This window comes from Pelophylax lessonae, assembly GCF_965119305.1.
Source record: "Pelophylax lessonae genome assembly, chromosome: 9".
Taxonomy (NCBI): Eukaryota; Metazoa; Chordata; class Amphibia; order Anura; family Ranidae; genus Pelophylax; species Pelophylax lessonae.
This window is the reverse complement of record NC_138776.1, coordinates 61,918,127-61,933,386: the sequence shown is the minus strand read 5'-3', so window position 1 is coordinate 61,933,386 and position 15,260 is coordinate 61,918,127. Positions and strand designations below refer to the sequence as shown.

At 46.2% G+C, this 15,260-nt stretch overlaps 1 protein-coding gene across 2 annotated transcripts in view; it reads right to left on the bottom strand.

Annotated features, from left to right (window-relative positions):
• EDRF1 (erythroid differentiation regulatory factor 1) overlaps window positions 1-15,260 on the bottom strand; it is a 146,943-nt gene that overhangs the window by 93,873 nt on the left and 37,810 nt on the right. For both annotated transcript variants that reach the window (XM_082269364.1, XM_082269365.1), the window contains exons 10-14: window positions 13,119-13,227; window positions 4,546-4,657; window positions 3,554-3,817; window positions 2,142-2,213; window positions 1,903-2,053 (exon numbers count right to left, since the gene is read on the bottom strand). In XM_082269364.1, coding sequence (XP_082125490.1) covers window positions 1,903-2,053; window positions 2,142-2,213; window positions 3,554-3,817; window positions 4,546-4,657; window positions 13,119-13,227 — 708 coding nt within the window. The remainder of the gene's footprint in view (window positions 1-1,902; window positions 2,054-2,141; window positions 2,214-3,553; window positions 3,818-4,545; window positions 4,658-13,118; window positions 13,228-15,260) is intronic.

Below are 15,260 nucleotides of genomic sequence, written 5' to 3'. Positions count from 1 at the left end.
TTAAAATGATTGGCTACTGAGGGATTTGGCTGCTTGTTGGCATCACCTGACCCACAGCAAGCCAAAATCAATGGGGCACTATTGTCAACAAAAAGATAATCAGTAGCAAACAGATTTTGTCAATATAGGTGTAGCCCAATTCATCCTCAACACTTACTTTTTTCCCCACATTTTGGCTGCAGTAATACACACACACACACACACACACACACACACACACACACACACACAGTATATTTAATATTATATATATACATATATACACACACACACACACACACACACACACACACACACATATACATATATAGACACACACATACACACAGTGTCTCACAAAAGTGAGTACACCGTTCACATTTTTGTAAATATTTTATTATATATTTTCATGTGACAACACTGAAGAAATTACACTTTGCTACAATGTAAAGTAGTGAGTGTACAGCTTGTATAAACAGTGTACATTTGCTGTCCCCTCAAAATAACTCCACACACAGCCATTAATGTCTAATCCGCTGGCAACAAAAGTGAGTACACCCCTAAGTGAAAGTGTCAAGTGTCAAAATTGGGCCCAATTAGCCATTTTCCCTCCCTGATGTCATGTGACTTGTTAGTGTTACAAGGTCTCAGGTGTAAATGGGGAGCAGGTGTGGGAAATTTGGTGTTCTCTATCATACCTGTCACTGGAAGTTCAACATGGTATCTAATGGCAAAGAACTTTCTGAAGATCTGAAAATAAGGATTGTTGCATTGCATAAAGATGGCCTAGGCTATAAGATTGCCAAGACCCTGAAACTGAGCTGCAGCACTGTGGCCAAAACCATACAGCGGTTTAACAGGACCGGTTCCACTCAGAACAGGCCTCGCAATGGTCGACCAAAGAAGTTGAGTGCGTGTGCTCAGGGGTTTTCTTTGGGAAATAGACGTATGAGTGCTGTCAGCATGTTGCTGCAGAGGTTGAAGGGGTGGAGGGTCAGCCTGTCAGCGCTCAGACCATACGCCGCACACTGCATCAAATTGGTCTGCATGGCTGTCATCTCAGAAGGAAGCCTCTTCTTAAGGTGATGTACAAGAAAGCCCGCAAACAGTTTGCTCAAGACAAGCAGACTAAGGACATGGATTACTGGAACCTGTCCCGTGGTCTGACGAGACCAAGATAAACCTCTTTGATACAGATGGTGTCAAGCGTGTGTGGCGGCAACCAGGTGAGGAGCACAAAAGAAAAAAGTGTGTCTTGCCTACATTTAAGCATGGTGGAAGAAGGGTTATGGTCTGGGGCTGCATGAGTGCTGCCGGCACAGGGGAGTTCATTGAGGGAACCATGGATGCCAAGCTGTACACTCACTACTTTACATTGTAGCAAAGTGTCATTTCTTCAGTGTTGTCACATGAAAAGATATAATAAATATTTACAAAAATGTGAGGGGTGTACTCACTTCTGTGAGATGCTGTATATACACACACACACACACACACACACACACACACACACACACACACACATTTTTACATATATACATACATATATTTATAATCCAATGGTTGCCACCACACACAAATCAGGAATAAAAGGATGTGTCTGGGTGCACAGCAAAAACTGTAGTGCAAATATACAAAAGCGAGAGCGGCACTCACAGGTCTTAAAAAGTGAACGCACAATAACGGTTTTATTTCAACAAAGCACAAGTTCGTCGTCGTGCAGAAGACAAGCTTGTGCCTCATCAAAATAAAACGGTTATCCTGCATTCACCTTTCAAGACCCGTGAGTGCCACTCTCTTTTTTGACTATACATAGTGTATATATTACAAACACACACACACATACATATATATGTCTATATATATTTGTTTTTGTATATATTACATAACTAAGCCACTCATCACTGCAGAGGGAACACTTACCCTTGTGTAAGAATAATTGCATCTGTTTCTCCAAGCAATCAGAGACAACATTAGCAGAATCGTCTTGATATTTTAGTGGGATTGGAGTGTTGGGGTCTGCTGCAGGCAGCTCCCCTTCTTTCTTAATACTTCCGTCAATAGACTTCAAGCCCTTAGAGGGACACAGACAGTTAAAGTTCTTAGGAAAAACATTCTGAGAAGACAAACTAAACATAGCAAATCACTGACCGTTAACTCACCTCCAGGACATAGCCAAGCACCAATCTGCAGCGTTCCTCTGTGTCACTGCACACTGGAAATGCACAGCTCGGCTGGAAAACAGCAAAACAAATGGGAAACCACAAGTTATTCCCTGATCCACTGAAAATATACACCCTCATTTTTCAGTTCAAGGCATGCCGAATTACATGCAATTTTTCACATTAGTTCTGCTGTCTCCTAAAATTACCTTTTTCACCCAACGGCTGAAGTAGTTACAATACAAAGCCAAGTGGTGGTGCTGCTCTCACTTTATGGATCTCTACAAAGATGTTCTGCAGCTCTGATGTATGGAAGTGTAAAATCCCAAAGCTCTACATCCACCAGTTCAAATGAATGGCTGTACACAGTCACGCTCAGGTTAAAGGCAGCTGCTTCTGCATCAGCATGTATCCGTGCTTTCGACATTTCTCCCCAAATGCAAAAGGAGTATACATGGAGGCACAGGTGAATGCTAATGAAGAATTGTTGGACAAACTGACGTTTTTGTTCACTTGTTTTGCACTTGTGAATTACTTTGAGACCCCTGACAGATTGTTTAGGTGCGCCTTTCAGTTTTTGTAGGGGGAACCGATCGGACCATCCATTGCGATCTATGGAGCAGTGGATATCAGCAGGCATGTGTCGGCTGACAACCGCCGACCTCTGATCTGATCCTGTTCCCTAAAAACAGATGGATGGGGATCTGTTTCTCATCCGTCCAGCAGGTCGAGATGAGTAACTGTCAGATGGAAACGGACAGGTGGTCCATATCTATCCGATCGCCCCAAAGAGAACAGCGGGCTGTATCCGTTCTGCATCAGTGGAGCAGACATGGACCTGGCATTCGCCTGCTCAGCGGGAGATCAGCAGAAAGACTTCCGCTGAGCAGGCAGATCCGCTGTCGGAGTCTCCTCGTGTGAAAGGTGCCTAAGGCCGTTTTCACACGGGCTTTCCGATCCGGTTCGCCTGTCAGTTTTTTAGGTGGACCAGATCTTATACTCCATGCATGCCTATGGAGCGGCAAATGTCAGCGGTGACATCTTTACTGACACCCGCTGCTATCTGATCCTGTCCGTGACATTCAGACGGATGGAAACCCTACTTTCCATCCGTCTGGAGGATCGGATGAAAATGGACAGGCGGTCCGTTTCATCTGATCTCCCATAGAGGGGGGCGGGGATCTGACAGTTCCTGTCTCTGCAAAGTAAGCCGAGACGGACCTGTCATCTGCCTGCTCAGCGGGGATCGGCTATATTCAGGTTTTGACAACAGTTTGTCAACATTGGGAAAATACAATAATCCATGAACTGACCAATGTGAAAAAATGTGTGGAAAATGCTCAAATGATCAGCGAAAAAAAAATCTGCAGATTACAGTGGAACAATTCCTGCCTTTGGACATCGCTCCTTACCCTGATTTGATGGGTGGACTTGTACTTTTCTGGAACGGAGAGCTCCCGGACTGACTTAATGACAGCCACAGCCTTGCTGTCCTCAGGGGGGTTGGAAGAGGAGCTGTATGCTCCATTCTCATCACTGTCCCCCAACTCTTCCTCTTCTTCCTCCTCACTGTAGCTCTCATCGGAATTCCCATTGGAAGCAGCATCTACACCTTCCTCCTTCTTTGGCTCAAGCTGGAAAAGCTCGGAGAGCATGTAGTTGGCTGAAGCAATTATCTGATAAAGGGTTAAAAATAAATAAAAAATCAAAAAGGATAGGGCTGCATTAATATAAGTATATACAGTAAAATCCGACATCTTCTGTCAAAAATATCATCGCCATTCTGCAAAAGTATTTCATGAGGCCAGCAGGGTTAAATAAATCTTTATATAGAAAAATAAATCACCTTCAGATTACATATTTCTTAAATCAGACTTTGCATGAATGAAGAAGGGTCTTCTTATGTGTCAGCCCCCACCCTCTAATTACAAAATGGTGGAAGGAAATAAAACATGTAGTAATATTCAGGTGATGCCCTGGCTTCTGGTGGGTTTGTCTAAACAAGGGTGTTGTCACAAGGCCTTCTTTGGGGATCCGGGTAAAGAGGAACTGAAATCCTAAAACATCCTGAACTCTATCGAGATCCCACGGTGGGGCCAGCAACATCAGCACCAGGAAGCATCTGGACTTGGGGAGTAAGGTAAGGAATGTGTTGTTTTTTTTGTTTTTTGTTTTTTACGGCTTTACTCCAGCAATTTGTATTCTAAAGTCATTGTAACCAATTAGCTCATACATAGGAATTTCACTTGGAGTGATGGTATGGTCACCATCCTTTTTATCGGCTGTAGAAAGCCCTTTTGAGCCACGGTGAAAGCTATAACACCGTAAACAACAAGCTTATAGTAGAAGGTCACAGCTAAGTTTAGTAACCTGCTTACTTTTAAAGAAAGCACCATAAACATACCTGAGGATGTCTTCCTTTATCCACTAATTTCAGGCAGTTTAATAATAGTGTACGAATAGTTCCATAATGCTTCCTATTTTGCATTTTCTTCATCATCATATTACAAGCCACCCTAAGTAGATTTAAAAAAAAAAAAAAAAAGAAGAAGAGCAAAAGATCACTGCAATGGACATAGCTACCAGTAGATGACATGAGTGTACACTTCTACACAGCGGAAATAAACACACAGTATTTCAACCTGCCTTACAGCGGCTGTAGCGGATTTCAGTGTTCCGCAACATAATGAATATTTTACAGAACTGAATCCCGAAAAAGTTTCAGTTTTGTTTACAAATGTACTCTAGGGAAATATCACAGCTACCGTAACACAGATTACAAATAGAAGAGAGTGTTCAAAGTCATAAAGGCTTTCATTGATATTATTAGTGGAATAAGATTGAGGGATTGGTTTTAGTTACCTAACCCATCAGCGGTTAATTATACTTCTGCGGCTCTTAATGTCCAACTGAGACCGAACGCTTCATACCACTTGTCAATTTCCCAGATCTGCACAGATATAAATATAACCTGTTCCAGCACAGAGGGGTCTACATAGAGCATATTAAAACACTATTTATAGGGGGGGCGGAGCCAACGGCCGGCATGTGAGGACGTACAGGGGGAGAGCTCCGTCTATGTGCCTGTGATCCTGCTGTTATCCTGTGCACAAACTTGGCTTCAGTTGCTGCTGGCTGCTCGGGAGGGCTCCCTGGAATCGAAGGGGTGACTCCTATGATGGTGAAGTACGGGAAGGTGCCTCCAGCGACCCCGGGGGACAGGCTGGCTCGGTTCGCATGGGGAGCTCAAGATGGCGCCGGCCATCAGGCGGGGGAGGCGCCGATGGCGCGGGATGATGCGCACCCTGGCAGGGATGTCTGGGATGATCCGGTGGCTCCTATACCCGCTCCTATGCCTCCTAGGAAGGGAGGGAAGCAGAGGGGGCGATCGCTGGACAGACATGTGGAGTCGGTGAGTGCAGGGCTGCCGGGTTCCCCCCCCTCGGCCCCCGGGGAACCTTCCTTGTCCCAGATCATGGAGGCCATACAGTTCTGCAGGTCCTCCCTTACTGAACAAATTGATGGCCTCAAGGTTGAATTCTCATTTCTCAAACAAGATGTGGCAAAGGTGAGGGACAGGACTCATGCTGCAGAGAGGAGGCTTACTGATGTGGAAGCTGTACTGAGACCTATGGAGACAACGGTGCAGGTCTCTAAACAGAATATATCTGATCATACATTGAAACTGGCTGACATGGAGGATCGCATGCGCCGCAATAATCTCAGATTTGTGGGTTTTCCTGAGGGTGCGGAAGCTGGGAAGCCGGAGGACTTTCTGGAGGGATGGTTGAAAGCGAACATGGATTCCGCTACTTTTACCAGAATGTTTGCCATTGAGAGGGCCCATAGGATACCTGCCAGGGCTCCCCCGAGGGGGGCTATCCCTCGCTCTTTGATTGCGAAGCTGTTACACTTCCGGGACAGAGAGAACATTCTGAGGGTGGCACGCACTGGCCCTCCGTTGGAGTATAATGGCTACCGCATTTCCATTTATCCTGACTTTTCGGCGACTACGCAGAAGCAGCGTGCTAGCTATCAGCCGGTGAAGAGGCGCCTTAGGGAGCTCAACTTGGGGTACAGCATGCTATACCCGGCTAAGCTGCGGGTGCTGGATGGGGGCAAGGCCCATTTCTTCAACAACCCTATGGAGGCGTCTGAGTGGCTGGATGCGAGGGGATCCTGAAGGAGTTTTTTGTTTTTTTGGTCTGGAGGCTGATTGGGACTGAAGCTTGTCAACTGGAGTTTGTGCACCTACATGTGGAACTGTTTTTTTTTGCAGGCGGACAGACGGACTCTTTTTGGTTGGTTCGTTTTTTGCTGCTCCCCTTCCCCTTTTTTTTGGGGGGGTTTGTGTTGTTGGTTTTTTTGGTCGGGGAAATTTTTTTTTTCTTTTCCTGGCCATTCCCTTTGCCGCCCCTGGTCTCCCTGTAGTTTTTTTTTGCAGGGGGGGAGGGGACCGGCTGTGTTTTTTGTTTTTTTTCGGAGACTGAGAGACTGCCTATGTTGGGTTACTAGGTCTTTGGGACTGGAGTTGGGGTGTATGGTCCTCTTTTAGGAGAGGGACTCTGCCTGTTTGTACTGTTGGGTGTTACGGGATGAGGCACTTGGCGGGTTGGGGCGGGTTTTTGTTTTGTTTTTTTCATTTCAGGTGACCGGGGAGGCTTTACTGTGGCCAGGACTTGTGGGGGGGCATGTGATTGCTGTGATGCTGTGTTGGGGGGTTCTCTGGGGCTCGGGGGTGGGGTTCCTGGAGCTTTTGCTTGGAGGTAGGGCCCTGGATGGGGTCAGGGGCGGGAGCCTTCTGCTTGCGGTACATTCAGATGATGGCTGAGCGTCTGAAATTGGTGTCCTGGAATGTCCGGGGCTTGAACTCTAAGTTCAAACGTTCGTTGATTTTTGATTATCTGAAAACGCATAAGCCTCATTTGATTCTGTTGCAGGAGACTCACTTGCAGGGCTCCAGGATCCTCTCCCTAAAAAGGGCACATATTGCTCAGGGGTATCACTCTACTTATTCTTCCTATGCTAGGGGGGTCTCCATTTTAGTTACAAAAGCATTGCCCATAACGGTGCACACTGTTAAAACGGATGTGTTTGGGAGATATGTCATTCTGGTCTTTAAGGTTTGCCTGAGGGTGCTAACTATTGTGAATGTGTATCTGCCTCCTCCATTCTCCCTGGCTCTCCTTGACGAGATATTTCAAGCAGCTATGGAGGTGGCGGAGGGTCTGGTGTTTTTTATGGGGGATTTCAATGCTGTCTCGAATCCTGAACTAGACAGACTGAGAGCTGTGGCTGGTTCTCCGGCCCCCCTTGCGGGGTGGTTGACCACTTATGGCTTTCGGGATGTGTGGAGATATGCGCACCCGTTGGCTAGGGAGTACTCGTGCTACTCGGAGACGCATAAATCGTTGTCTCGGGTGGACACGGTACTTGCTGAAGAGGCGGGGTTGGGCCTGGTGGACTCGGTGGAATATTTACCTAGAGTTCACTCGGATCATTCCCCCCTGGCCCTCACTCTTCGGGTGGGATTTCGGGATGGGGTTCGTCAGTGGAGGATGGAGGCCAGTTGGTTGCAGGAGGAATACATAAAAATAGCCTGTTCCAAAGCCATAGCTGCCTATTGGGGGGAGAATGGGGGGTATGGGGAGGTCCCGCTTCAATGGGAGGCGTTTAAGGCTACTTTGCGGGGGGTTTACATGACTGAATTAAAAAGTTTTAAACGTCAGCTGGCCTCTACGAGGGTGGAGAAGGAGTTGGAAGTTTCCGGGGCGGAAGAGCGCTATGTGGATGCTCCAGACCCAGCTGGGTTGCTTAGGTGGAGACAGGCGACTAGGGACTTACAACTGTTCCTGACTGACCAGACGACTAGGACGATGTTGGCCCAGAGGAGGAGGGTATTTGAGTTTGGGGACAAGAATGGGCGATTGTTGGCTTTCCTGGCCCGCTCGGATCGGGTTCCGGTGCATGTGGGGTGTGTTCTGGGGGAAAAGGGACGGGAGGTGACGGATCCTGCTGGTATCCTCCGGGAGTTTGCCAAATATTATGAGGACTTGTACAAGTCCTGCTCGATTAGGGATCAGTCGGAGCTGGATGATTATCTGCAGGGTGTTGAGTTCCCGCAGTTGTCGGAGGAGGACAGGGGCTTTTTGGATAGGGGGTTTTCGGTGGGGGAGATTGAGAAGGCAGTTGCGTCCTTCTCCCCCAGGAAGTCCCCCGGCTTGGACGGTCTGCCGTCGGAATGGTATCACACCTTCCGGGATGTCTTGTCTCCCCGTTTGCTGTCTCTGTATAACTCTGCGAGGGAGGGTGGGGTTCTTCCCCCTTCTATGAGGGAAGCGCTGGTGGTCCTTATTCCGAAACCCGGGAAGGATCTCCGGGAATGTGGGGCGTACAGACCGATCTCGCTGATTAATGTAGACACCAAAATTTTGGCAAAGGTCCTGGCTTTAAGGTTACAGACGGTTATCCTGAAATTGATTAAGGCAGATCAGACGGGGTTTATGCCGGGGCGGTGTGCGCAAATGAATGTGCGGAGGCTTTTTGTTAACCTTCAGGCAAAACACGACGTGGGTGGGGAGAGGGTTGTGGCTTCTCTGGATACACAAAAGGCCTTCGACTCCGTCGAATGGGAATATCTTTTTAGGGTATTGGAGGCGTACGGTTTTGGCCCTATCTTTCGGTCGTGGGTGCGGTTACTGTACACAGAGCCTACGGTGAGGGTTAGGGTGAATGGGCAGATCTCTGAACCCTTCCGGATGCATAGGGGGACCAGGCAGGGGTGCCCTTTGTCACCCCTGCTGTTCGCCCTGGCTATGGAACCTTTGGCTATGAGGTTGAGGGAGAGTATGGTCTTTCGTGGCTTGCGGGTGGGTCACATGGAAGAGCGCGTTTCTCTATATGCGGACGACATGCTCTTGTATTTGCAGGATCCGGGGCCTTCTTTGAATTATGCCATCCGAGTGATTCGGGAGTTCGGGGAGTTCTCGGGCTTTTGTATCAATTGGACCAAATCTTCCTTGTTTCCCTTGGACGAGGGGGTTGTGGCTCCGGCTGGGTGCCCCATCCCTTTGACCGATTCGTTTAAGTACTTGGGGATTGTGTTTCAGCTCCCGATCTCCAGGTTTCTGGAGAATAATCTTGTTCCGATAGTGAAGGCTTTTAGGGATAGAGTGGAGCGGTGGCGGTCGCTCCCCCTCTCGCTGCTGGGCAGAGTTAACATTTTTAAAATGATATTTTTGCCCAAATTTTTGTATGTACTCTCTAATGCCCCGGTCTATGTTCCTAGAGGGGTGTTCCGGAGGATAGATGCTATTCTTACTACTCTGCTTTGGGGTAATAAACCTTCTAGAGTGGCCTTGTCGGTGCTCAAATGCCCGGTGGCGAGAGGGGGACTGGCGGTGCCGGATCTGCGTTCTTATTATTTTGCTTCGCAGTTGGTTTTCCTGCATTGGAGATATTTTCCGCAGGTGCCTAACGCAGCGGTTGAGGTGGAGGCGGCCCTGGCCTCCTCCTTTGAATCGCTGATTAATGTCCTATATCGGGGAGGGGCTCCTGGGCGGGACCTGGGGTCGGTGATGCGTTTGCCGGGGAAAATCTTTCGGCTTTGTGCCGCGCGGATCGGGGACGATTCTTTGGTGACTTCGCCGAATAGGCCTTTGTGGTTTAATCCGGCGCTGAAGGAGTTTGTCCGTATGCAAGATGGGGGTAGTTGGGCTAGATATGGTCTGAAGTACCTACATCAGCTGTTCTATCAGGGTAGGTTGGTGTCCTTCGCACAGCTGAGGGAGACCTTTGGGATCCCCGGGACGTGGCGCTTCAGGTACTTACAACTTCAGCACGCGGTGCGGGTGCAGTTTGGGGGGGGGGTTGTGGTTTTGACTAACCCCTCGCTCGAAGCTCTGTTAATGGATCCGGAGCCGATGAAACGGATTTCCAGATACTACGGGGCGCTGTGTCCTGGGGGTTCTGGGGCAGTGGATAGGGCCAGGGCTAGGTGGGTGACCTTTATTCCTGACTTGACCGATGAGCAGTGGGAGGAGGTATTGGAGAATTATTTGGGCACGGTTATTTCTTCGACCGATAAGATGATACAGCTGAGATATCTACACCAGACCTACTATACTCCGGTACGTCTGTTCTCTATGCGTAAGAGGGATACTGATTTGTGCCACAAGTGTTCGGGAGATCGAGGCTCCTTTCTGCATATGGTCTGGGACTGCCCTAAGGTGCGACCACTGTGGTCTCAGGTTACGAAATTTATTGCGGATAGCTTTGGTCTCCCGAATATTTGTTCTCCCCTGGTGTGTTTACTGGGGGTCGTGGAGGTGGAGGGTCTAGATATGGCCACCAAGCTGTTTCTCCGCATTCTTTTTTTCTGCGTTAGGAAATTGATCGCCAGGAGTTGGATCTATACTGCGGAGCTGACTCTTGGGATGTGGATACGGGTGGTGAATGCCGACATTGTACTGTACAGGATGACTTATGAGGCTAGGGGGTCACCTAAGAAGTTTAGGAAGGTGTGGTACCGATGGGTGGACTCGGAGGCTACTTTAGTGGACACGCAGGTTAATGGTTAGGATGGGTCTGGAGCGATATGGGGGGCGGATTGAGGCTTAGATCATTCCCCTGATGTGTGACTGTTGAGTGATTGATGTGCTCTGCCACGGACCTGGTGGTTTGGTATGGGGGGTTTCTCTGGGTTGTCACCTGTGGGGGATTTGTTCAGATGGCCACCTCGCCTGCTCCTCCTAAGGGAGTGTGGGTGGGGAGGCCTGGTTCTTGGTTCTGGGCTGAGGGGTGGGGGGTGCGGGGATGTTGTTTTCCTTTAAAAATGCAAAACTTGGGGTCCTACTGGGCGCATGGTTAGTGCGAGCTGACCGGCGGCTGTCTGAGGGGTTTTGCCTTTTTTTTACTATATGCCATATGTGTTATGGAACATTTTTTGTTTCTGGATGTTTACCCCTTGGAGGCTGTTGTGCTATGCTGGTTATGTAATGTTTCTGTTGCACTGTGTGCCTAGGTTGGACTTCAATAAAAATCTTTTTCAAAAAAAAAAAAAACACTATTTATGAGACTGACAACTCAGAAATCCACATTTGGCCATAAAATCATACTGTGCCGCTATGCACTAGTAGGGCTAAAGGCCAAGGGACTGGGTTATATAGTGCTGCCTGTGGAATTCATTTTCCACTTTCCTATAGTGGGGAAAAAAATATTTGATCCCCTGCAGATTTTGTAAGTTTGCCCACTTACAAAGAAATGAAGGGTCTATAATTTTTATCATAGGTGTGTTTTTAAATGATAGAGGCAGAATATAAACCAAAAATCCAGAAAAAACACATTAAAGAAACAAACAAATGCTATAAATTAAGTTGCAGTTCAGAGAAAAAGAAGTACTTGATCCCCAAACAAAACATGACTTAGTACTTGGTGGAGAAACCCTTGGTGGCAAGCACAGAGATAAGAGGTTTCCTTTAGTTGGTTACCAGGTTTGCACACAAAACTCAGGAGGGATTTTGGTCCACGCTTCCTTACAGATCTTCTCTAAATCCTAAAGGTTACTTGGCTGTCTCTTGGCGACTCAAAGTTTCAGGTCCCTCCATACATTTTCTATAGGATTAAGGTCTGGATACCGACTAGACCTTTATGTGCTTCTTCTTGAGCAACTTCTTTGTTGCCTTGGTGGCATGTTTTGGGTCATTGTCATGCTGGAAGACCCATCCACGACCCCTCTTCAGTGTCCTGACCGAGGGAAGAAGGTTCTTATCCAAGATTTTACAATATATGGCCCTGTGCATTGGCCCCTCAATGCAGCAAAGTTGGCCTGTATCTTTTGCAGAGAAACAGACCCAAAGCATAATGTTTCCACCTCCGTGCTTGACTGTAGGAATGGTGTTCTTAGAGTCATGCTCTGCATTTTTTTCTTCCTCCAAAACACGGCGAGTCCCCCTCCTCAAGAAAGCACATGTACAGGCCCATCTGAAGTTTGCCAATGAACATCTAAAGGATTTAGAGAAGAAGGATTGGGAGAAAGTGCCGTGGACCAAAGTTAAGCTCTCTGGCATTAACTTGACTCGTCGTGTTTGGAGGAGGAAAATGCTGACTATAACCCAAAGAACACCATCCCTACAGTCAAAGCACGAAGATGGAAACATTATGGTTTGGGCTGTTTCTCTGCTAAAAAGGTACAAACTGACTTCGCTGCATTGGAGGAGCAAATGGACAGGGCAATCTATTGTAAAATCTTGGCTATGCTCCTGGGCATAAACTGTATTCACAAAGAAAAACAAATGTAAAAATCTACGATTTTCTTCTTTTTACATATATTTATGGGTAGCCATTATTCTTTTTTAAATACCCTATCACGATTTTTTTTTTTACTTTATAAAGCAAACTGTTTTATTTCATAGTTGAAATATTTGTGACAGTGACAGATCACCCTTAAAGTATATATCTATATCTCATATATCATTGCCTTTTGTTTAATCTTGTTATTGATATTTTTTTTCCAGGACTTTGTATTACAATTGCTATTTCTCAGACCCTAGTAACAGATATATCAGAGCATTCGTATCATATCCCTAACTGGCTGTAAATGAGAACATTTAGATTAGTGTAACAATTCTTAATGTGGTTGTGATGTATTGTGAAGATGCATCGGGAAAAAAAAAAAAAAAAAAAAAAAGGGATGTAGCCAATAAAAGTGTCAAGAGAACTTGTATTGTATTCCATAGATGTAGAGGCTAGCAGGGGTAGAGTCTGTATTATGTTCTTCCCCAAGATGAAAGTTTTTGTGTATTTTGGTTTTATGTTTGATGTGAATGAGAACAGGAAGCTAGAAGTGTAAAAGTAGGCTGGATCCTGGAATTCAGCTTTAATCTCACACAAAAGGTTAGTGACAAAGGGCAGCATAAACAGGAAACAAAAGACCATCAGAACACTAGGAAAGATGTGACTGGTAAGAAAAACACTTACTTGTAGAGGAGAACAGCCACTGGCATGGTGAATGGGTTCTGATATTTGTCCTCTGTTTCTTCACATAAAGTAGTGAGGTCATACAGTTTGACTATATCACTACCGCTGGCTGCCAAAAAACACACACCACATGACGGTCGGTCATCACAATGTAAGAATCTATTTATCACAGCTGGAACATATTTACTACTGACGCACTGTAGTATGTCAGCATAGGAAAAAAGATGCACATGAGCAGAATATACAAACACTGTACAAAAACTACACTTTTAAAGTTAGCCAGAAAAACAAAACTACTATTAAAATGGTTTCAAATACTCTGGTTATTGTTGCATACATCTGCAGAGGCTAATCTGAGTTCCCAGCTAGAGGAGCTACAGCAACACAGCAGAAGCTCAGACATCGTCTTTACAAGGCAGCTGAAGACTTCCATTGCTGCTTTTTTTGATTTGGTGCAGACACATACTGGAAAGTCCTAGAGTGCTTTGCAAAGGCTATGTCCGGACTTCTGGAGTGTTGCTATACCTTTAACCGCTTTAAGACCAAGCCTTTTCTGGAACTTTTTGTTTAAATTGGTATTTTTTTTTTAGAAAATTACTTTTTTTTTTAGAGAATAAAATGGTGATTGTTGCAATATATTTTAGGTCAAATCCGTATTTACAAAGTGAATATTTGGATTGAATGCGCTATCAGGTAGCAGTAAACTGAGCGCACGTACATGTAATTAAGTGCCACATCCCATATGAACTACAAAATGGATTGTTGGAGAAGCATGGACTTTAGAGGCACTGGGTTGATTAAAATATAAATTTTATTAATTCACAACTAAAATACATAAAAAATGTGAACACCTCGCCTCAAAAGAGGCGTTGATATATATAACCACTGTATTCGATTAACAAAGTGCAGATATACATACAAATACTGGTAATTGCGGTAATTATTAAATACGTCACATCAAGATGATCTCATAGAAGGTTTTTGTAAGGGTCAATTAGATCCAGCCCATAAAGTAACTCTGTAGAAAATCATATAAGGCAAAGCTGCCTGTCAAAGAGATCAGCAGGAGGGATGTACCCCCAGTTACTATACGGGCTGGATTTAATTGACCCTTACAAAAAACTTCAGGCGCCCATTTCTGCACGGATATGACTTGTATCTTTTATTTGCCTCTGAGCTGCTCCCGGCTGTTGACTCCACCTTCCTCGTTATCATACTCTGGCTTCATGCCTGATACTATGCCTACATTTTTACAAAGAGGAGCATCTAATTATTAGCTCCAGAAGAAGCTATTTAAGCGAAACATGTCGAGCAATTTGGCTCTATGAACTCTGTATATCTACCATCACAATCGATCTCAATGGACGGCAGTCTACACATCTGTCATCTTCTATGCGATCCTCTTGATGTGACGTATTTAACCACTTGCCGACCGCCGCACGACTATCTACGGCGGCGGTCAGCCCCTCACAGGCAAAGTGACGTAGGTCTACGTCGCTCGCCTGTGAGGGTTTAGGGAGCGAGCGCGCGCCGCCGGAGGCGCGCTCCCGCTCCCGCGTGGTCACGGACCCCCCCGCGCGTGTGACCGGCGGACCCGATCGCCGCCGGCCACTCTGCGATCGGCGGGGGAGAGGGAGAAAGTCAGGCAGCTTGTGTAAACAAGCTGCCTGTCATTCTCCTCTCTGTATGAGAGCTGATCACATGGATCTACTATGTAGATCCATTGATCACTCTGCATACAGTTGAAGCCACAGCCAATCACAGTTAGAATCACGCCCCTAGGGACACACACAGCCCCTCCCTCTCAAATAAAGTTAACCCCTTCACTACCAGTGTATTTTTACAGTAACAGTGCATATATATAGCACTGATTACTGTAGAAATGTCACTGGTAACCCCAAAAGTGTCAAAAATGTCAGTCAAGGGTCCGATCTTTCCGCCGCAATGTCGCAGTACCGCAAAAAAAATCGCAGATCGCCGCCATTACGCGTTAAAAAAAAAAAACAACAAAAATGACAAAAATCTTTCCCTTTGTTAGTAAACGCAATAACTTTTGCGCAAACCAATCAAAATACGCTTTTTGCGATTTTTTTTACCAAACATAGGTAGCATAAAACAAATTGGCCGAAAATATTAAAAAAT